The 16,256-nt window shown below is 45.4% G+C and overlaps 1 protein-coding gene across 1 annotated transcript in view; it reads left to right on the top strand.

Annotated features, from left to right (window-relative positions):
- Nucleotides 1–16,256, top strand: part of ANK3 (ankyrin 3) — a 181,742-nt gene that overhangs the window by 163,658 nt on the left and 1,828 nt on the right. The window contains exons 38-43 of the mRNA XM_070944945.1: nucleotides 41–115; nucleotides 1,598–1,729; nucleotides 2,189–2,332; nucleotides 5,259–5,349; nucleotides 6,499–6,880; nucleotides 14,845–14,930. Coding sequence (XP_070801046.1) covers nucleotides 41–115; nucleotides 1,598–1,729; nucleotides 2,189–2,332; nucleotides 5,259–5,349; nucleotides 6,499–6,880; nucleotides 14,845–14,913 — 893 coding nt within the window. The 3' untranslated portion in view covers nucleotides 14,914–14,930. The remainder of the gene's footprint in view (nucleotides 1–40; nucleotides 116–1,597; nucleotides 1,730–2,188; nucleotides 2,333–5,258; nucleotides 5,350–6,498; nucleotides 6,881–14,844; nucleotides 14,931–16,256) is intronic.

Below are 16,256 nucleotides of genomic sequence, written 5' to 3'. Positions count from 1 at the left end.
TTTCACATTACCCTTTTAATAGAAGAATTGTAAATCACAGGTCCACAGAGCCCATGCGAGCGGACAGATATAAGGATGGCTATTGTGGCTGATCACCTGGGACTTAGCTGGACAGGTAAGGGTTTGGAATATTATGATGCACTAGAGCAGGGGTCTCCAACCTTGGCTACTATAAGACCTGTGGACTTCATCTCCCAGCTTTGCTGGCTGAGGAATTCTGGGAGTTGAAGTCCACAGGTCTTAAAGTTGCCAAGGTTGGAGACCCCTGCTCTAGAAAGTAGCAACCCTCTGAGAGGCTCACCTTGTTGTGTCTCCCTGGATGTGTGTATGGCGTTGATGGATGGGGGAGGGCAGGGCAAACGTATTCGTCCCAGGTCCATCCTGCTCTGCTCTTCAGCTGAAAAATGGGAAAGAGCAGAGTTCTTGGAGCTCCTGGTATTTTTCAAAAATAAATAATAGAGCTGGTAAGAAAAGATAAAGAAAAACATCCTTCCACACTATTATTGGAGTTAAGGATGGTCCTGTTGAGCTGCTGCTTCCGTTGATGCATCCATGTCATTTTTGTGGGCAGCAGCACTACAGTGTCAGAGATACTACCTTTTTCTAGATGATATTTTGTCATCTCAGTCCTGTCTGCAGCCCTGGGGCTGCCTGGAGGCTCCTCTCAAAATGCTACCCAGATTAAGGTCAGCTGAGGCCAGTTAAGGGCTGCTACAACTGGGACATTTGCTTGTATCATGTGGAGTCTTCCCCTATGACTTTGGTATCTCCTTTCTTGCTGTGTAATAAATCATCACAATAGCCAAGCAAGCCACAAAGCCAGATTCTTTTCGTTGTTTCCTACTGGGGTTTTGGAGGCTGCCCAGTTGGCATTCATCTCAGATATGGAAGGGGAAGGATTGAGCATTGCACTTGTTATCCGGTGGGGGTGGGGGTGTTAGGGAGGAGGGAGAGTTATCCCAGACGAGTCCATTCATTTTGCCCTCATTCTGGCCACAGCAGATGTCCTTCCAATTCTGGTCCTTTGATGCAGTGCTGGGAGCAAATGGAGCTGGGTTGTGATGATGACAGGGGAGTCTCTGGTGTCAGCTTTGTATATGGAAACTTGGAGTCCAAACCATAATGTTGTATGTTTGGAGGTTGTCAAGGGTTGCCCTCCCCCTGCCTGGACCATTGTTTCGGTCCAGACTGAGACCAACAAAGTAAAAAGAACTTAGAATGGAGAGAAGACCCATAGCTATCTTATCCTCGCTTCCTGAGTCTGCGACTCAAGGTTGTCTCTGAAAGTGACTCTCATTATTCTCTGTCTACACCAGGGGTCTCCAAACTTGGCAACATTAAGACTTGTGGACTTCAACTCCCAGTGCTGGCTGAGGAACTCTGAGAATTGAAGTCCACAAGTCTTAAAGTTGCCAAGTTTGGAGACCCCTGGTCTACACCCTTTGACCTTTGAGGTGTGTTGGGAAGTTTAGGCTGAATTTTCTGAGAATAAAAACTGGTGGTGTCATTTGATGTCAGAAATACATTTGATTTTTAAATGGGCTGTTCAAATAAAACACGAATAATTATTTTTTCTTCTCTCTTTCCCACACTGTAGAACTGGCAAGAGAGCTGAATTTTTCTGTTGACGAAATTAATCAGATTCGAGTGGAAAACCCAAATTCTTTAATTGCTCAGAGCTTCATGTTGTTAAAGAAATGGGTTATAAGAGATGGAAAAAATGCTACAAGTAAGTTTAAGATTTGTGTAGAAAGGGCTGCATCTTGAAGTTCCTACTTCCCTACAGGGATATGTATGAATGAACACTCACAGACCAAACCCCTCTGTGTCCAGAGTGCTTATATTCTTTATCCAACAGCCTTGGTCGTCCAACCTTCGTGCATGTATAGTATTGCAAAGAGACACAATGCCTTGGAGAATAAGTTGCCAATACACACTGTTAAGTGTTTTTGATTTACGCAGCATTGTTCATTCACTGATCAAAAGACATGCTGGGATTTGATAAATAAGCAATTCAAAATGTACAGGGCACTGCAGCTCATGTGCTCCCATCTCTGATATTTAATTGATGCCTCCTCTTTTGTTTAGAGACCTCTACACTTCCTATGGGATCGATGAAACCACCTACCCAAAGAATTAAAAGTTGCACAAAAGAATTTTAATGTGTTTTGTCCTTTCCCCCCCACAGCTGATGCCTTAACTTCTGTATTAACAAAAATCAATCGGATCGACATTGTAACTTTGTTGGAAGGACCAATATTTGATTATGGCAACATATCAGGCACCAGAAGTTTTGCAGATGAAAATAATGTTTTCCACGATACTGTTGATGGTAACTGAGTTTGTTTCATTTTATGTATTTTTTCCCCAAGTGAGTAACAAATATATATGTTTTTGATCTAATAACATGGGACTTTGAGATTTTTTTGTCCACTTAAAATACGTTCTTACTTAACAAAATACAATTTAGGGTATGACTAAACCAGCACTTGTTTTGATTTAACAGAGTTGCAAATTGCTTCTGTAGTCCTGAGGTGCGATTGCAAACTTTGCAGTTGCATTCTGAAACTTCCCCTAATCAGGCAATGAAACTCCAATGTTCCAATTCAGCACCCAGAGTTTTTCCTTGAGGTTGTTAATGTTTTGCTTTCAAATACGGAGGTGCAATCAAGAACAAAGTTACAGCAATTACTTTTTGGCTTTTGACATGTTGCTAGGCTGCTTATGAAATACTGTGCTGGCCTGAACATGCAAGATGAGTATATATGCATGTGTCGACTTGCATATGCATACATCCAAGAATCCATGTTCTGGGGTGCTGCCTCCTGGGGGAGGGGAACATTTCCTGGCTCAATGCAAGGCATCAAGCATTCCCCGTCTCTGAGCAGCAGGGCTGGCCCCTAAATCGCTGCAATGCAGAAATATAAGTTCTGTGGACATTTTAAGAAATTTGTTCTTGAAATGTGGCTTGTGCTGTTCAATCGTGAAATGGGTTTCTTCCCTCTAAAAAGAATGTGCTTCTCTTGTTTTGCGTTCTGTCCTTCCTCTTCTCCAAGCATCTCTAAAGCTCCTTATCCTCACCAAGACCAGACTGCATCTTAACTTTCTCTCAGTGGATTCAGAGAACCAACCAACCAACCAACCAACATCATAATTAATGCACGTCGCTTCCAGATGCCATATCTCAACGCTGAACGTCCCATTTTTGTCAGATGGGCTAGCCTAATATTTACCTGTGGGATTATGCAACTATACCATTCATCTGCCATTTCATTTCTATGCTGAAACTAAATGCTAGGACAGGCATGGTCAATGCTCAGTCTCCTGCAATGTTTTCCTTACTCTGGCTGTTGTTCTGGATGCTGGGAATAATTTTCTGACAAGCACACAGTGCCACAGTCAATGGTCAGGTTGACATGAGCTGTGGTGGTGCAGTGGTTAGAATGCAGTATTATAGGCTAACTCTGCCTCCTGCCAGGAGTTCGAGTCTCTCCGGCTTAAGGTTGACTCAGCCTTCCATCCTTCTGAGGTCAATAAAATGATGACCAGATTGTTGGAGGCAATATGCTGACTCTGTAAACTGCTTAGTTTAGAGGGCTGTAAAGCACTGTGAAGTGGTATATAAGTCTAAGTGCTATTGGTAATTGCCGTGCTTCCTTCTAGTAAACATGAGGAGCACATTCATTGATCCCCTTAGAAGGATGTGGAACCTTCTCTAACATTTAGAGCAGGGGTCCCCAAGCTTGGCAACTTTAAGATTTGTGGACTTCAACTCCCAGAATTCCTCAGCCAGCATGAGACACCCCGATTTCCACATTTTGGAATTCACCTTGATTAAAAATTGACAAGGGCGGAACCTGCTGCCTTGGCCATTCCTGTCCTGGGGAACAATGGCTCCTTTGTGTTCATGCTTCTCCTTTCCTTTTCTTTATTTGATCTCAGTGTTTCTGATTGTACCTGTGTCACCAAGATCGCCTGTGTCTCCAAGATCACCAAGGTCTCTTCACTCATCACAATACTCTCCTCTCTAGAGTTACACGATTCCTGGAGTTGATCTATAGATTCTCTCCCCTCCCTCCTTCCCCCACTCCCATAGGTTGTCTTTTCCTGTCATAGATCAAGAACTACCTTTTTCTGTCCTACCTGAAATTTATTTCTATTTTCTACATCGAATCCATTTGCAAAGGGCACTGACTAAATTGAAGAATGTAGCACAATAATCATTATGCGTGGTGTTATTAGGTCAGTATTAAAAAGAGATGCCTATAATAAAAATGAAGGCAATTTTTAAAATTCTTGTAAAATATTTGCCTGTTTTGCAGGCAGCTACTTTATTTATTTTTTCCATTTAAACACTGTGAGCCATAATAAAAGCAGAAATGAATTGTTATGCTGCAGATCACCATTATTCATATATATATAATCGTTGAACAAAAATTGAGATTCTGTCCAGCTGATTGAGAAATCATCAAAGTAGCTGTGAATAGAGAGAGACCAGCTGCCGGTGTGTGCTGTGCTCCCAATTCTGCTGACTTCAGTTTGGTTGTGCTCTCTGAAGAATTCTTTGTCCCATTCCTGATTCAATTGTTCTTGCTGTTTCATGCAGTTCTCATGTTCTAAGTACTCAGCCATTCTGAATGCTTGATTTTATGTTACTCCATTCTTCATGGCAATCAGTCCAAATGTGCTGTCTTCCTTAGGTTACCCCACCTTTCAAATGGAACTGGAACCCCCCTCTGGGTTGTGCTTCGTGCCACCCAGCCATTTCCATCAAGATGATTTGGCTAGCGATTTCTCTAGCATAGAATCACCCCTTAGAACTCCTAGTAGACTGAGTGATGTCTTAGCAACTTCACAGGGAAACCTAGAGGAGACGGCTGAAGGACCTCCCGTGGTCATTGAAGAAGACACCTCACTGGAAGATGGCAAATACTCGGTGCCTCTAGAAGGAGCCTCTAAAGATGCAGGCCAAAACCCACTGGAAGAAATCCACCTGAAGGATTATCCTCGCTATCTCGGTAGCTATGCTGGAATGCAGATGCTGGGCGAAGAGAGTAGTCAACCCTTAGTGAGGACTGAACGCCACGAGAGAAATTGGTCTGGTACTGATGAGGAGCTGACGGACAAAAAGCTTAAGTCTCTGTTTGAAGATATTTGCCTTGAAGAAATTGCCGAGTCTGAGGAAATGACAGAAGAGAAAGTCTTGTCTATACTTAACTATGTGCAGCAGGCCGAACAGGAAATGTGTTCAATTACAGGTTGGCAGAACGAGGCCCCCCGAGTCAAGGTGGAACCAACGTCTTCAGGACGCAGAATAAGCGGAGAGTTGCTAAATCGATTGGACGACAGGTACGGGGCGATAAGGCTGACACAGCCAAGTCTCAGACTGATCAGTTCTTCTGCTTTTCTCATATTGTGGAGGTTTTTTTTAAAAAAATACGTGTCTTAATTTGTTTCCTGCTAGATGGAAGCATGTAAATATTTGACACGTCAAAAGAAGGGACCAATAGCTTTAAGTATTTAGTTAATGGTATTTTATAGACCAATTCTGATGTTCTCAAGACATAGATGTACACTGATATTTAGGGCAGTGAAATCAAAGCCAGCACTTAAACATCCTCATTCAAAGCAGAGATAGAAAGAATTCTAGGAGACTGAGTGTAGCTCTCAAAGGATTTAAAAGAGCCCAAATATGAGAGAGAGAACGAGAGAGAGGGGAAGAGAGAGAGGAAGGGAGAGAGAGAGGGAAAGAGAGGATGAGGGGGAGGGAGGGAGGGGGAGAGAGGAAAGGGAGAGGGAGGGGAGGGAGAGGGAGGGAGGGGCAGAGAGAGAGAGAGGGAGGGAGGGAGAGAGGAGGGAGAGGGAGGGAGGGACAGAGAGAGAGAGAGAGGGAGAGATAGAGAGGAAAGGGGGGGAGGGAGTGGCAGGGAGGGAGAGAGACAAAGACAATCAGGCTGTGGGGAGGCCATTCCAAAGCTCCAGAAGGATCACCAAGGGTTCCTGCTCCTTGTGGATGTGCCTACAACATCTGGCAATTTTATCAGGATCTTGTTAGCTGTTCCAATCACCTGGGGAATACAGAGAGAAAATTTCAGAAGCTGTAGGCTGTTCCCACAAGAATCCAGGATCAACCCAACTGTGTGTCAATATCCATCGGGGGAAATCTTTTTTCCTTTGGAGCTTGTCTGCTGTTCAAAAGCATCTTGCCATTATGGAGCAGAGGAGCAAGCCTACTCACCTTGCTCAAGTCCAGATTTATTTCCGAAGAGGATCACGATGATCCTTCAAGACTCGTATTGGCTAGAAGCTAGATACATCCCATGGCATATCTGGAATGATATCGATTTCCAGAGCCACAACTTGTAGATAATTACTTACCTTAGAGCTGCAGTCACAGTTTTTTGTAATCCCTAAATGCCAGCCTGTTGAGTATCTGTGGAGAAGTGATTTAATGATACCGTTACTTATTTCTTGGGTTTGGCTCTTCCTCTCTTGCAGCCTTGGTCAATGTAGAGATTCTATTACCTCATATTTCAAAGGGGAAGCAGGAAAACTGGAGACCAACGGGAGCTACTCGGAATCTACGCTAGAAGCAAAGGCTAAGACTTTTGTCCAGGACTCTGTGAACAGTCTAGGGAAACAGAGCGACAAGGAAACTCTGAAACCAAAAATGCAAAGCTCTCTCCGAACTGAGCAGCAAACAATCTCACTAACATCCCACCAGAAATCCTTGCAAGAGGCAAGCAAGCCAGCAGTTGATACACCTAAAACCTCTGTGCCTGTTAGCATGAAAAAGACAAGCTGGAATATTTCTGACAGCAGCAAGCCAAGATCAAAAGCTCAGGAAGACGATGGAACAGCGGCTGCATCAGAACACAAGGTATAAATGCCACAAACTTTGGTTTGCTCAGGGAGGAGGAGATAGGCCACCATTTGCCACTCATTCTTGCGTCTCAGGGTCGGGAGACGAGCTGCTGCATGCCAGGGTCCCCGTGATGGCCATGCGGGAATCAAATGCGCAGAGCATCATGTTTTTATTCTGCAGTTCCCCCTCCCCATCCATTCACCAAACTCCCCTTGATTAAAGCCAGGTTCTCAATGTGAGTGTAGATACACACATAAATGAGGTGCTCGTGCAAAATGGCTGAGACATGAGGAAAAGTCCCACAAAGGGCAGGAAATGTATGTAAGATCAGAGGTGGGTTTCAGCAGGTTCTGACCAGTTCTGGAGAACCGGTAGTGGAAATTTTGAGTAGTTCGGAGAACCGGTAGTAAAAATTCTGACTGGCCCCACCCCCATCTATTCTCTGCCTCCCAAGTCCCAGCTGACCAGGTGGAAATGGGGATTTTGCAGTAACCTTCCCCTGTCACGCCCACCAAGCCACACCACACCCAAGCCACACCCACAGAACCGGTAGTAAAAAAATTTGAAACCCACCACTGTGTAAGATGCACCCACCTTCCAAATGCCGTCAAATCGTAGCTTAGCCCATTTTGGGGTGGGGAGAAATCCCTAGAAAGTGCTTCAGTTGTGTAGCAGGTTGACCTTACTTCCAACTTGAGGGTGGATTCTCCATGCAAATAGTGCACTTTTCAGCCATTCTTTCCTGACATTCCTGACAGAATATGCATTGTTGGCTGGGAAAATATACATAAAGCTGGATGGAGAGCTAAAGCATAAGGGACTATTTTGCCTTGGTGGTCTGCAGAATTAAGCAAAATTCTTGGCATAACTCAAATTTGAAACTGCTTTTCGAAGTAGTGTTTCAAATCCTGTTTAACAATAACAACAACAACAACAAAAGAAGAACGTGCCACTAATCTTAGTTTGGTCTAGAAAGAGATGGGGCATTGGGCATATAACACTGCGAGAATAGCTTTGGTTTTGGAAAACAGAGCTGTTGCTATAAAATGAAAGGATCTTTGAAGGTAGCAAGGAATAGTGGGGAAATGTGTAAGGAAGGTGTATCTGCACTCTGGTCCCTCCTTGCTCATAAAAAGCTTGTAGACACAAGAGTTTACAGCTGTTGCACAAGCATGTGCAAATCTGTTTTTATGCCATAAACCGGGGTTTTCCAACTTTGGCAACTTTAAGACTTGTGGACTTCAACTCCCAGAGTTCCTCAGCCAGCTTCATCTCTTACACAAGCCTTAAAGTTGCCAAGGTTGGAGACCCCTGCCGTAAACGATATCAAGGCAACATGGCTGTGTGCCCCTCATTTAGAAGTGTGGTCCCCAGGATGGTAGTTGGGGGAGGTGAATCTAAATTTGGGGGAAGCCATTTCTCCTCTCTTCTTGCTCAGATTCATTTTTATGTTTTAAACGAGCCAGTAAAAATGTTACTAAAACTGCATTTATCAGGAGTTGAGTGACAGTGACAGTGAATGTGAGATTCAGAGTGATTCAAGTTCAGGTGAAGAGCAGAGGATCGTTACGAGGGTTTATCGCCGGCGGTTCTTTCTGAAGGTATTGTGTGATGGTGGTGCCCCTTGGCATGGAGTGGACTTGGACTGCAGTGCGGATCGTGTGGCTCACCATTAGACACTCTCTTTGTATTGTCCCTTGTACAACCTACAGACCTCTTGGGAGGACCTACCAGATTGCAGTCTGGGTTGTTGCGCATAATCCCGTCCTGTGTTGCATGGCTGTATATGCATGATTCTAAATGCACTGGAATGTAGTTGAATACATGTGTTTAAAAGCGGTGTAATCAGTGGTGGGATTCAGCCGGTTTGGGCAAACCGGTAGTTAAATTGATGGCTGGCCCCGCCCCTTCCTGCCCCGCCCCTTCCAGGAGTCCCCACGCACCCTGTTTTGGCTCCCAGGTAAGTGCAGAAAGGCCTCCTAGGCCCAAAATGGGGTGCGGGGGGGTGCATCCCTCCTCGCGGCCCATTTACACTCCCAGGAGGCTTCAGGGAGGTCTCCTAGGCCCAAAATGTGGTGCAGGGGGCAGCACGTCCCTCCTTGTGGCCCATTTTTGCTACCAGGGTGTGCAGGAGGCCGAGTGCTGCCTATCACACCCCCTGGCCACACCCACTAAGCCATGCCCACAGAACCTGTAGTAAAAAATTTTGTATTCCACGACTGGGTGTAGTAACTGGGGGACTCTACAGATGGAAAGATAAAATCAGGGGAAAAAGTCAAGGTCCTTGGAAAGGCCTTCAACTTGTCTGTTGCATTGAGAATCAGGAGCCAGTCTGTTCCACAATCAGGGTTGCAGAAGGGTTCAACTATCGATCCTGCTCGTGTTTGTCCATGCATAGTTGATGCCATTTTGCCTTTCATCTTAAGAGGAAAAATGTCCTGAATCATCCCCATAGCTTAATCAATGACGCTCTCCAAACAAATGTGTTAACTCAATTTCTCTTTCTCACAACATTCTTCTGGATATCTTCCTCAAAGCCGCTTGTGTAAATACAAGCGCACACAATTACTGCTGTTGAACAGTAAAGAATACTGTGAGCATTAAGGGTGGGAGAGAGATTATTACAACACCTCCATCCAGACCTGCGATCTAGATCAGGGGTCTCCAACCTTGGCAATTTGTGGACTTCAACTCCCAGAATTCCTGGGAGATCCAAGGTTGGAGATCCCTGATCTAGATAGTCCAAACCACAATGTAAACAGAGACATTGGACCTCTTCCAGTTTTGTGCGATTGTGGACCTGTTTGGGCTTTGCTCCCGATCCAGTTTGACAGGAATCCCGGGGACGTCACAAGGCTCCTCGTGAAGGTAGTTCTGGGGAACCTGATCTGTTGTTGTAGGTTGTGACATTGATTTGCTGGTGCTGTTGGGATAATAACAATGATGATTCAGTTTACATCCTATCTTGTATGAACACTCAAAGCTTGCTCAGCTTTCCCCAGCGTTGTCAAGAGATGGAGTAAAACAAGGACACAGAAGAGTTTGTTAGCATCATAAAGACAGGGTTATCAACTCTCTAATCTTTCTATGTGGTTAATTTAGCCCCCAGCCATCCTGGTATTATCTAAGGCTCTTAAAACTCTCATCATTGAGTGTTTTGCCTAATATGATGATGCTTCCCATACAAGGAAACATCTTGCACAAGCAGTGTGATTGTGTGCTAAATAATGACCAGCTGGAGCTTCTTGAGATAAGTGAGAAGCCTTATCTGCCCAAAGTCATTGGGAATAAAGGAGCTCTGTTTTTTTACTCATCTTTGGAGAGATTCTGGTAAACTGTTTTTCATGAAGAACTAATCTTAGTTCAAGGGTTGTATTAGGACCAGCACAACTAAGCATGGGCTTCTCCTGAATAAAGATCCATAAAATTGTACAAGTAATAACTTTGTCTTCAAAAAAAGATTTATGGAGGATTGAGATGGCAGCAGGGAAGAATTATTTCAGAGGTTCTCAGGGCTATCAAAATGAAGTAGTGATTGCGCCCTATAACTCCCTTTGTAGGGAGTTCTTACAAAACTTTCTCCATGGGTTTAGCCCTGAGTTTCCTAGACGAATTTCCTAGGTATACAGCACCAAATCCACAGTATAAATTGCTCTCCTGAAAGCAGCAGCCACCCATAAATGGCCTTTGACAACATAAGTATATGTTCAGCATGATCCACAGAATTGAAACCATGAATCATGTGTCATAAGACACTCTAGATGTCTGATTGTCTCTAACAAGAAAATCTGGCCTGGCTTGGCATGAGTTTATTGCTTGGACTGGTGTTGAAAAGCAGAGATGGCCCCAAGTGAGTAGGGCTAATCCTTTGACCTGTTCTCTACTAGGGCGAGGAAGCCAAAAACATTCCAGGTGAATCAGTCACGCAAGAGCAGTTCACGGACGAAGAAGGCAATACCGTCACCCGAAAAGTAAATTCTCTCCTGCAGATTCCTTTTTCTCCTTCTTTTTGAGTCCTAAATTATGGATTCTTTGTCCATCAACTGTGTCCTTCCAGACTCGGGCAGAACACGTATCGACTTTTGTTTTTCCTATGTTATTTCTCACAGGTTACCCGGAAAGTATTAAGACGCCTTGTTATCCCACACGTGAAAAATCCTATCAGGGTAATGAAAGAGCTGAGCAGGGTGCAGTGGTCCCTCTGGGCTCAAAACGCGGTTGAGTGGCTGGTGGCTTGCCAATTAACCTCTGCCCCCCCCCCGCCCCCCTAAGGCAAAATGCTTGTGCTTTTAGCAAGTGGTGCGCCTGATCTGAAAGAATAAACTGTGTTTGGCCGGCAGCTGCTCTTTCACCGTCTGGCTCCAAAGGACCATCCCCAAGGCTGTTCTGGCTAGGGGGGCTTTACTAGCAAGACTTGTGAATAACCGTATCTCAGGCTCTTCCCTGTGGGCTCTTTGTTCTTCCCATCTTCTGCCTCCTGGCCAGTTTCATCTACCAAGGGACGACAGGGTGCTGAGCATTTCCTTTGGTACTAACGAAGAGGATTTGGGAGGGTTGAGGGTGCAAAATTAGACTAAACCTTCCAGAATGAGCCCTCCACCCCATAAATACTGCAGGATGTGCACGAGTTCAATGTGGCAAGGGATCAAGAGTCCAAGCATGAAACGGATTATGGGATGGCCATCCAGTGGTTTTCAACTCCTGGAGACTACATTGGTAGCTATTTCCCCTGATGATCCATCCCATGACCTGGTTTTTCAAGTCCAAATGGATATTCTATATGTTGTCTTCCCTTCTCACAGAACACCCTTATTCTTTTCTCCCAGTGGATCAGTCCTCACACACTGATGGCAATCAAGTTTTCTATTAGCTGGGCAGAAAGATTTTTTTTTTTAAAAAAAGAAGACATTCAATCTTTCTAATCACCTGTCTTCTTCTAAATAATAAGGTATACATGACCGCACAAGGCCCAGGTTCTCACCTGGATGCTATTTTTGACAAACTGGAGGATGATTGAGCCTAGGGGTTAACAAACAGGCTATTGCTCATCCTGAAAAGAAGACCCCATTGTTAGTACTTTCCTTCCCTCTTACAATGACACCAGTCCACCAGAAAAGCTCATCAGATCAAACAGCATTTGAGATTGGCTGCAGGTCTTGGCCTCTGGGGCTAGCGGTGAGTTGGGAGAGGTCCATGGACCATCAAAGCCAAAGAGAAGAGAAGGCAGATCCTGGGGATGCTTGATGGGTGTGGGTGAGGGATTCAAATGCTCCTTGGGGGGATGCATACCTAACTATGCATTCACTGGCTATAGCAAGGGAGATGGTGTGGCTGTGGGTGAGACAAACATATCTGCTTGCCAGACATCTGGGAGCTGAGATCTCCATCCTTCTCTGTCACTCCCTGTTCTTGGGAAGATGCTCCTTACACCTGGAATCTGGAAACACTGGGGCAGAACAGGAAATGTCTTTCCCCAAGGCTACCAGGCCCAAGCTGCTTTGGAGTTTGCCCTGCTGATTTGTAAAACTAACATTGAAGTAATAATAATAATAATAATTAAAAGGGCTGTCTGTTTTAATTAGGGGGCAATGGGAGGATGTGAAAAAGAAGGCCAGGTGCATCAGGTTGGATGAGGTGAAGATTTGCAAGAAAACTAGTAACTGTTTACCAGAACTAACAAATCAGGACAAGGAGGATATGAAAACTTTTCTTGGAACAGCAGAAGCAGTATTGAAACTTAAAAAGTCCGTCCCAGGTCTAAACTTTCTCTATCAGCCTGATCTGATTATCCCCAGTTCTCCAAGGGCTTTGGGGACAATTGTCCAGAATCACAGGCCTGGTTCAGAAACTTCCTAATTATCTAAGCCCCCACCCCAGCCATGGGGTTCCCCACTTCCTGTTTCCTTCAAACTTTCCCACTGCCTTTCAGAGGGATTAGACCTCAGGGTTAGAAGTTGTAGAAGACCTAAACATAAAAAGCTGGCCAGAAGCTACTCCAATAAAGTCCCCCTCAAAGCTGCTACAACTCGTCCTCAATTTACGATCACAATTGAGCCCAAATTTATGTTGCCAAGTGAAACTTTTGTTAAGTGACTTATGCCCCATTTTACAATCTTTCTTGCCACATTTATTAAGTGAATCACTGCAGTAGCTACGTTAGTAACATGGTTGTTAAGTGAATCTGGCTTCCCCAGTGACTTCGCTTGTCAGAAGGTTGCAAAAGGACACTGCAACCGTCATAAATATGAGTCCATTGCCAAACATCTGAATTTTGATCACATGACCATGGGGATGCTGCAACAGTTAGGAGTGTGAAAAATGGTCATAAGTCACTTTTTTGGTGTCGTAACTTCAAAAGGTCATTAAATGAACTGTTGTAAGTCGAGGACTACCTGTAACCCTGGATATCCCTCTTCTATATTCCTTAGCAAAGTGCAGCAAAACCTCAAGTGAATGGACAGTTGGGGTGGAGGAAATAGAATTGATAACCTTGACCTAATTGATATCCTTTGTGTAATTATATTGTCAGTGGTTTTCCCTGATTTGTCTCCATTGTCTGCCCTTTCTTCAATTCTGTCATTACTCTAATGCAGGGGTATCAAACTCAAGGCCCGGGGGCCGGATCCGGCCCTTGGGATGCTTAGATCTGGCCCACGGGGCTGCCCTGGAATTAGTGAAGGACCGGCCTGTGGTGCCTCTCGAGAGCCATGCATGGCCCTCCTGAGCTCTGTTTTCATTGGCGGAGAGTTGCAGGAGGCCGTCAGAACTGAAAACGGAGCTCAGAAGCTCATTTTTTAACGGCAGAGTGTTCAGGCCACCACAGGCGCCCCCAACACAAGTGACGTCATGCTGGCCATGCCCACCTAGTCCCCTGAGGTAAAATACAACCCTGATGCAGCTCTCAATGAAATCGAGTTTGACACCCCTGCTCTAATGGCACGGAATGGAGACAAATGGCGCAAAGGAACATCATGACGGAAGTATTGCAGTTGATGTAAATTAGATCAGTTGTCTGGAATGTTGTGGAAATCATGGATTTTCTCCACTATTTAGGGATGAAGTCCAAAATGAAAACAAAAACAAAATGCCCATGGCATATGCTGTCTGCTGGAGGTCTGAAGAATCAAGGTTTTGACTGTATTGCTAAGCTGTGAATTTTCAAATGGGGGAAAAATATTTGGGGGACTTTTAGTATCTTTATTGCAGATAGGTTTCGCTTTGGCAAATATTCCCTTTTCCCAGTTGCATCTTTCGTGACTAATCAACTTAATTTAAAGCTTTGAACCTTCCTTAAATCAGCAGAATTTGGCTTGCAAAGGGTCTGCTAACTTGGAATCACCCAGCATGGGATATTTGTAAAGCGGGAGAAGAAGTAATGAAATATTCAGAATTCTGTTTGATGTTCAAAAACCTATTTCAGGATGATGAGCCCGGAATTATGCTACATGTGTCATCATCACACATGTCATCATCTTGCGTGGCTACTGGCTACTTGCCTTTCGCCGCTCCCAGTAGTCTGTGTAGATCAGGGGTGTCAAACTTAAGGGCCGGGGCTGGATCTGGCCTGTGGGGTCCTTAGATCCATCCCATGGGGCTGCCCTGGAAACAGCAAAGGACCGGCCAGCAATGCCTCTGCCAGTGAAAATGGAGCTTGCAAGGGCCAGGGGCAGCCCTCCCGAGCTCCGTTTTCATTGGCAGAGGGTTGCAGGAGGCCGTTGCAGCCAAAAGTAGAGTTCAGGAACCCATTTTCGCTGGCAGTGCGCTCAGGCCGCCACAGGCGCCCCCGACACGAGTGACGTCGAGCTGGCCATGTCCCCTAGCTGCCCCAGGTCAAACACAACCCTGATGCGGTCCTCAATGAAATTGAGTTTGACACCCCTGGTGTAGATTTTACAGTTTAGTACTGATTCCCTATCTTGTATAACTGCTACGATGAGACCATCCACTTGATATCTGATGGTGTGTCCTCTTTTTTAAAGCAGGGAGAAGGGTGTAAAGTGAAAATGAAAAAAGAAGCCCGGCATGCAGAGAAGACAACCTACTCATAACAGCCAAACAGTGAATGGTCAGTTGGATATATAACTCTTGTATTCTTCATACTTGGATTAAGCAATTAAGAAATCTTTATGAAGCAATGTGAGACTCAGAGCTTATTTTTTTGGCTTAGCAATTTCTTCGGGGCTTAACAATTTCTGCATTGCCCTTCCATTGTTGGGCTGATGGGGCTCCCATCATTCAGTGAGTTGGGGGCAGTGGTGGGATTCAGCCAGTTCTGTCTGGATCACGTGAACCGGTAGCAGCGACTGCGGGAGCCTCCGCCCACCCACCCGCCAGGAGACCGACTAGGCCATGCCCACCATGGCCACACCCACGCAGCAACCAGGCAGAGAACCCCTTGCTAAAAATTTTGAAGCCCACCCCTGGAATAACCATGGATTTAGGGCTGGTTGAAGATGGTTGTGGGGGGGGGGGCAGCTACATATTGCAACAGAAAAGGCCCATTTTCTAGGTTGACAGGACTTAATTGGTGGAATCTGAATGGAGCCAAAGCTGCCTGATCCTACAGATATGATGGGGGACAGGCAGTCCTTCAGAGGGCTGGGCGTTACGCCACTTAAATTTAGTCATCTACTAGTAGCCTAATCAGATATGAGTTACATTTTGTAACCTACAAACCAGATAACTTCCAGCTTGGAAAATTTTGTTCTAATCTCATTTGTTTACTTTAGCTCATTGAATTGGGAAACATTTTCCTGAACAGGTGGCTGAAAACCAAGCTTGTTTAACCAGCGCAGGACTTGAAAAAAACTGGATTTATGTGTTGCTCTGGCTATGCTTCCGTTTTGTTCTAATATAGTAGCTGGGGGTGGGTAATCCTTGTACTTCAGGTACTAAACCTCTTGGCCCTGGATAACCAGTGGTGGGATTCAGCTGGTTCGGGCCAGTTCAATCGAACCAGTAGTTAAATTGCTGGCTGGCCCAGCTCCTTCCAGGAATCCCCATGCACCCCATTTTGGCTCCGCAATGAGGCCCATTTTCACTCCCAGGAGGCTGCAGAGAGGCCTACTAGGCCGAAAATGGAGTGCAGGCAGGTGCAGTGTGGGCCCCCCGCAGCCTGTTTTCACTCCTAGGAGGCTGCAAGGAGGCCTGCTAGGTCCAAAATCGGATGCGGGGGGTAGGCGTGTCCACCCCCCCTCCCGTGGCCTGTTTTTGCTCCCAGGGCGGTGCAGGAGGCTGGGTGCTGCCTGTCACACCCCTTGGCCACGCCCACCATAGCCACGCCCACCCAGCCGGTCATTAGGGCAGAGAACCGCTTGTTAAATTATTTGAATCCCACCTCTGTGGATAACCCTCTTGGTGGCAGCTGTACCTCAGAGATCTATGGGCAGCC

The sequence above is a fragment of the Pituophis catenifer genome, unplaced genomic scaffold (assembly GCF_029215685.1).
Source record: "Pituophis catenifer annectens isolate HBS135680 unplaced genomic scaffold, rPitCat1.0.hap2 SCAF_6, whole genome shotgun sequence".
Classification (NCBI taxonomy): domain Eukaryota; kingdom Metazoa; phylum Chordata; class Lepidosauria; order Squamata; family Colubridae; genus Pituophis; species Pituophis catenifer.
This window is presented reverse-complemented; position numbering and strand designations above follow the sequence as displayed.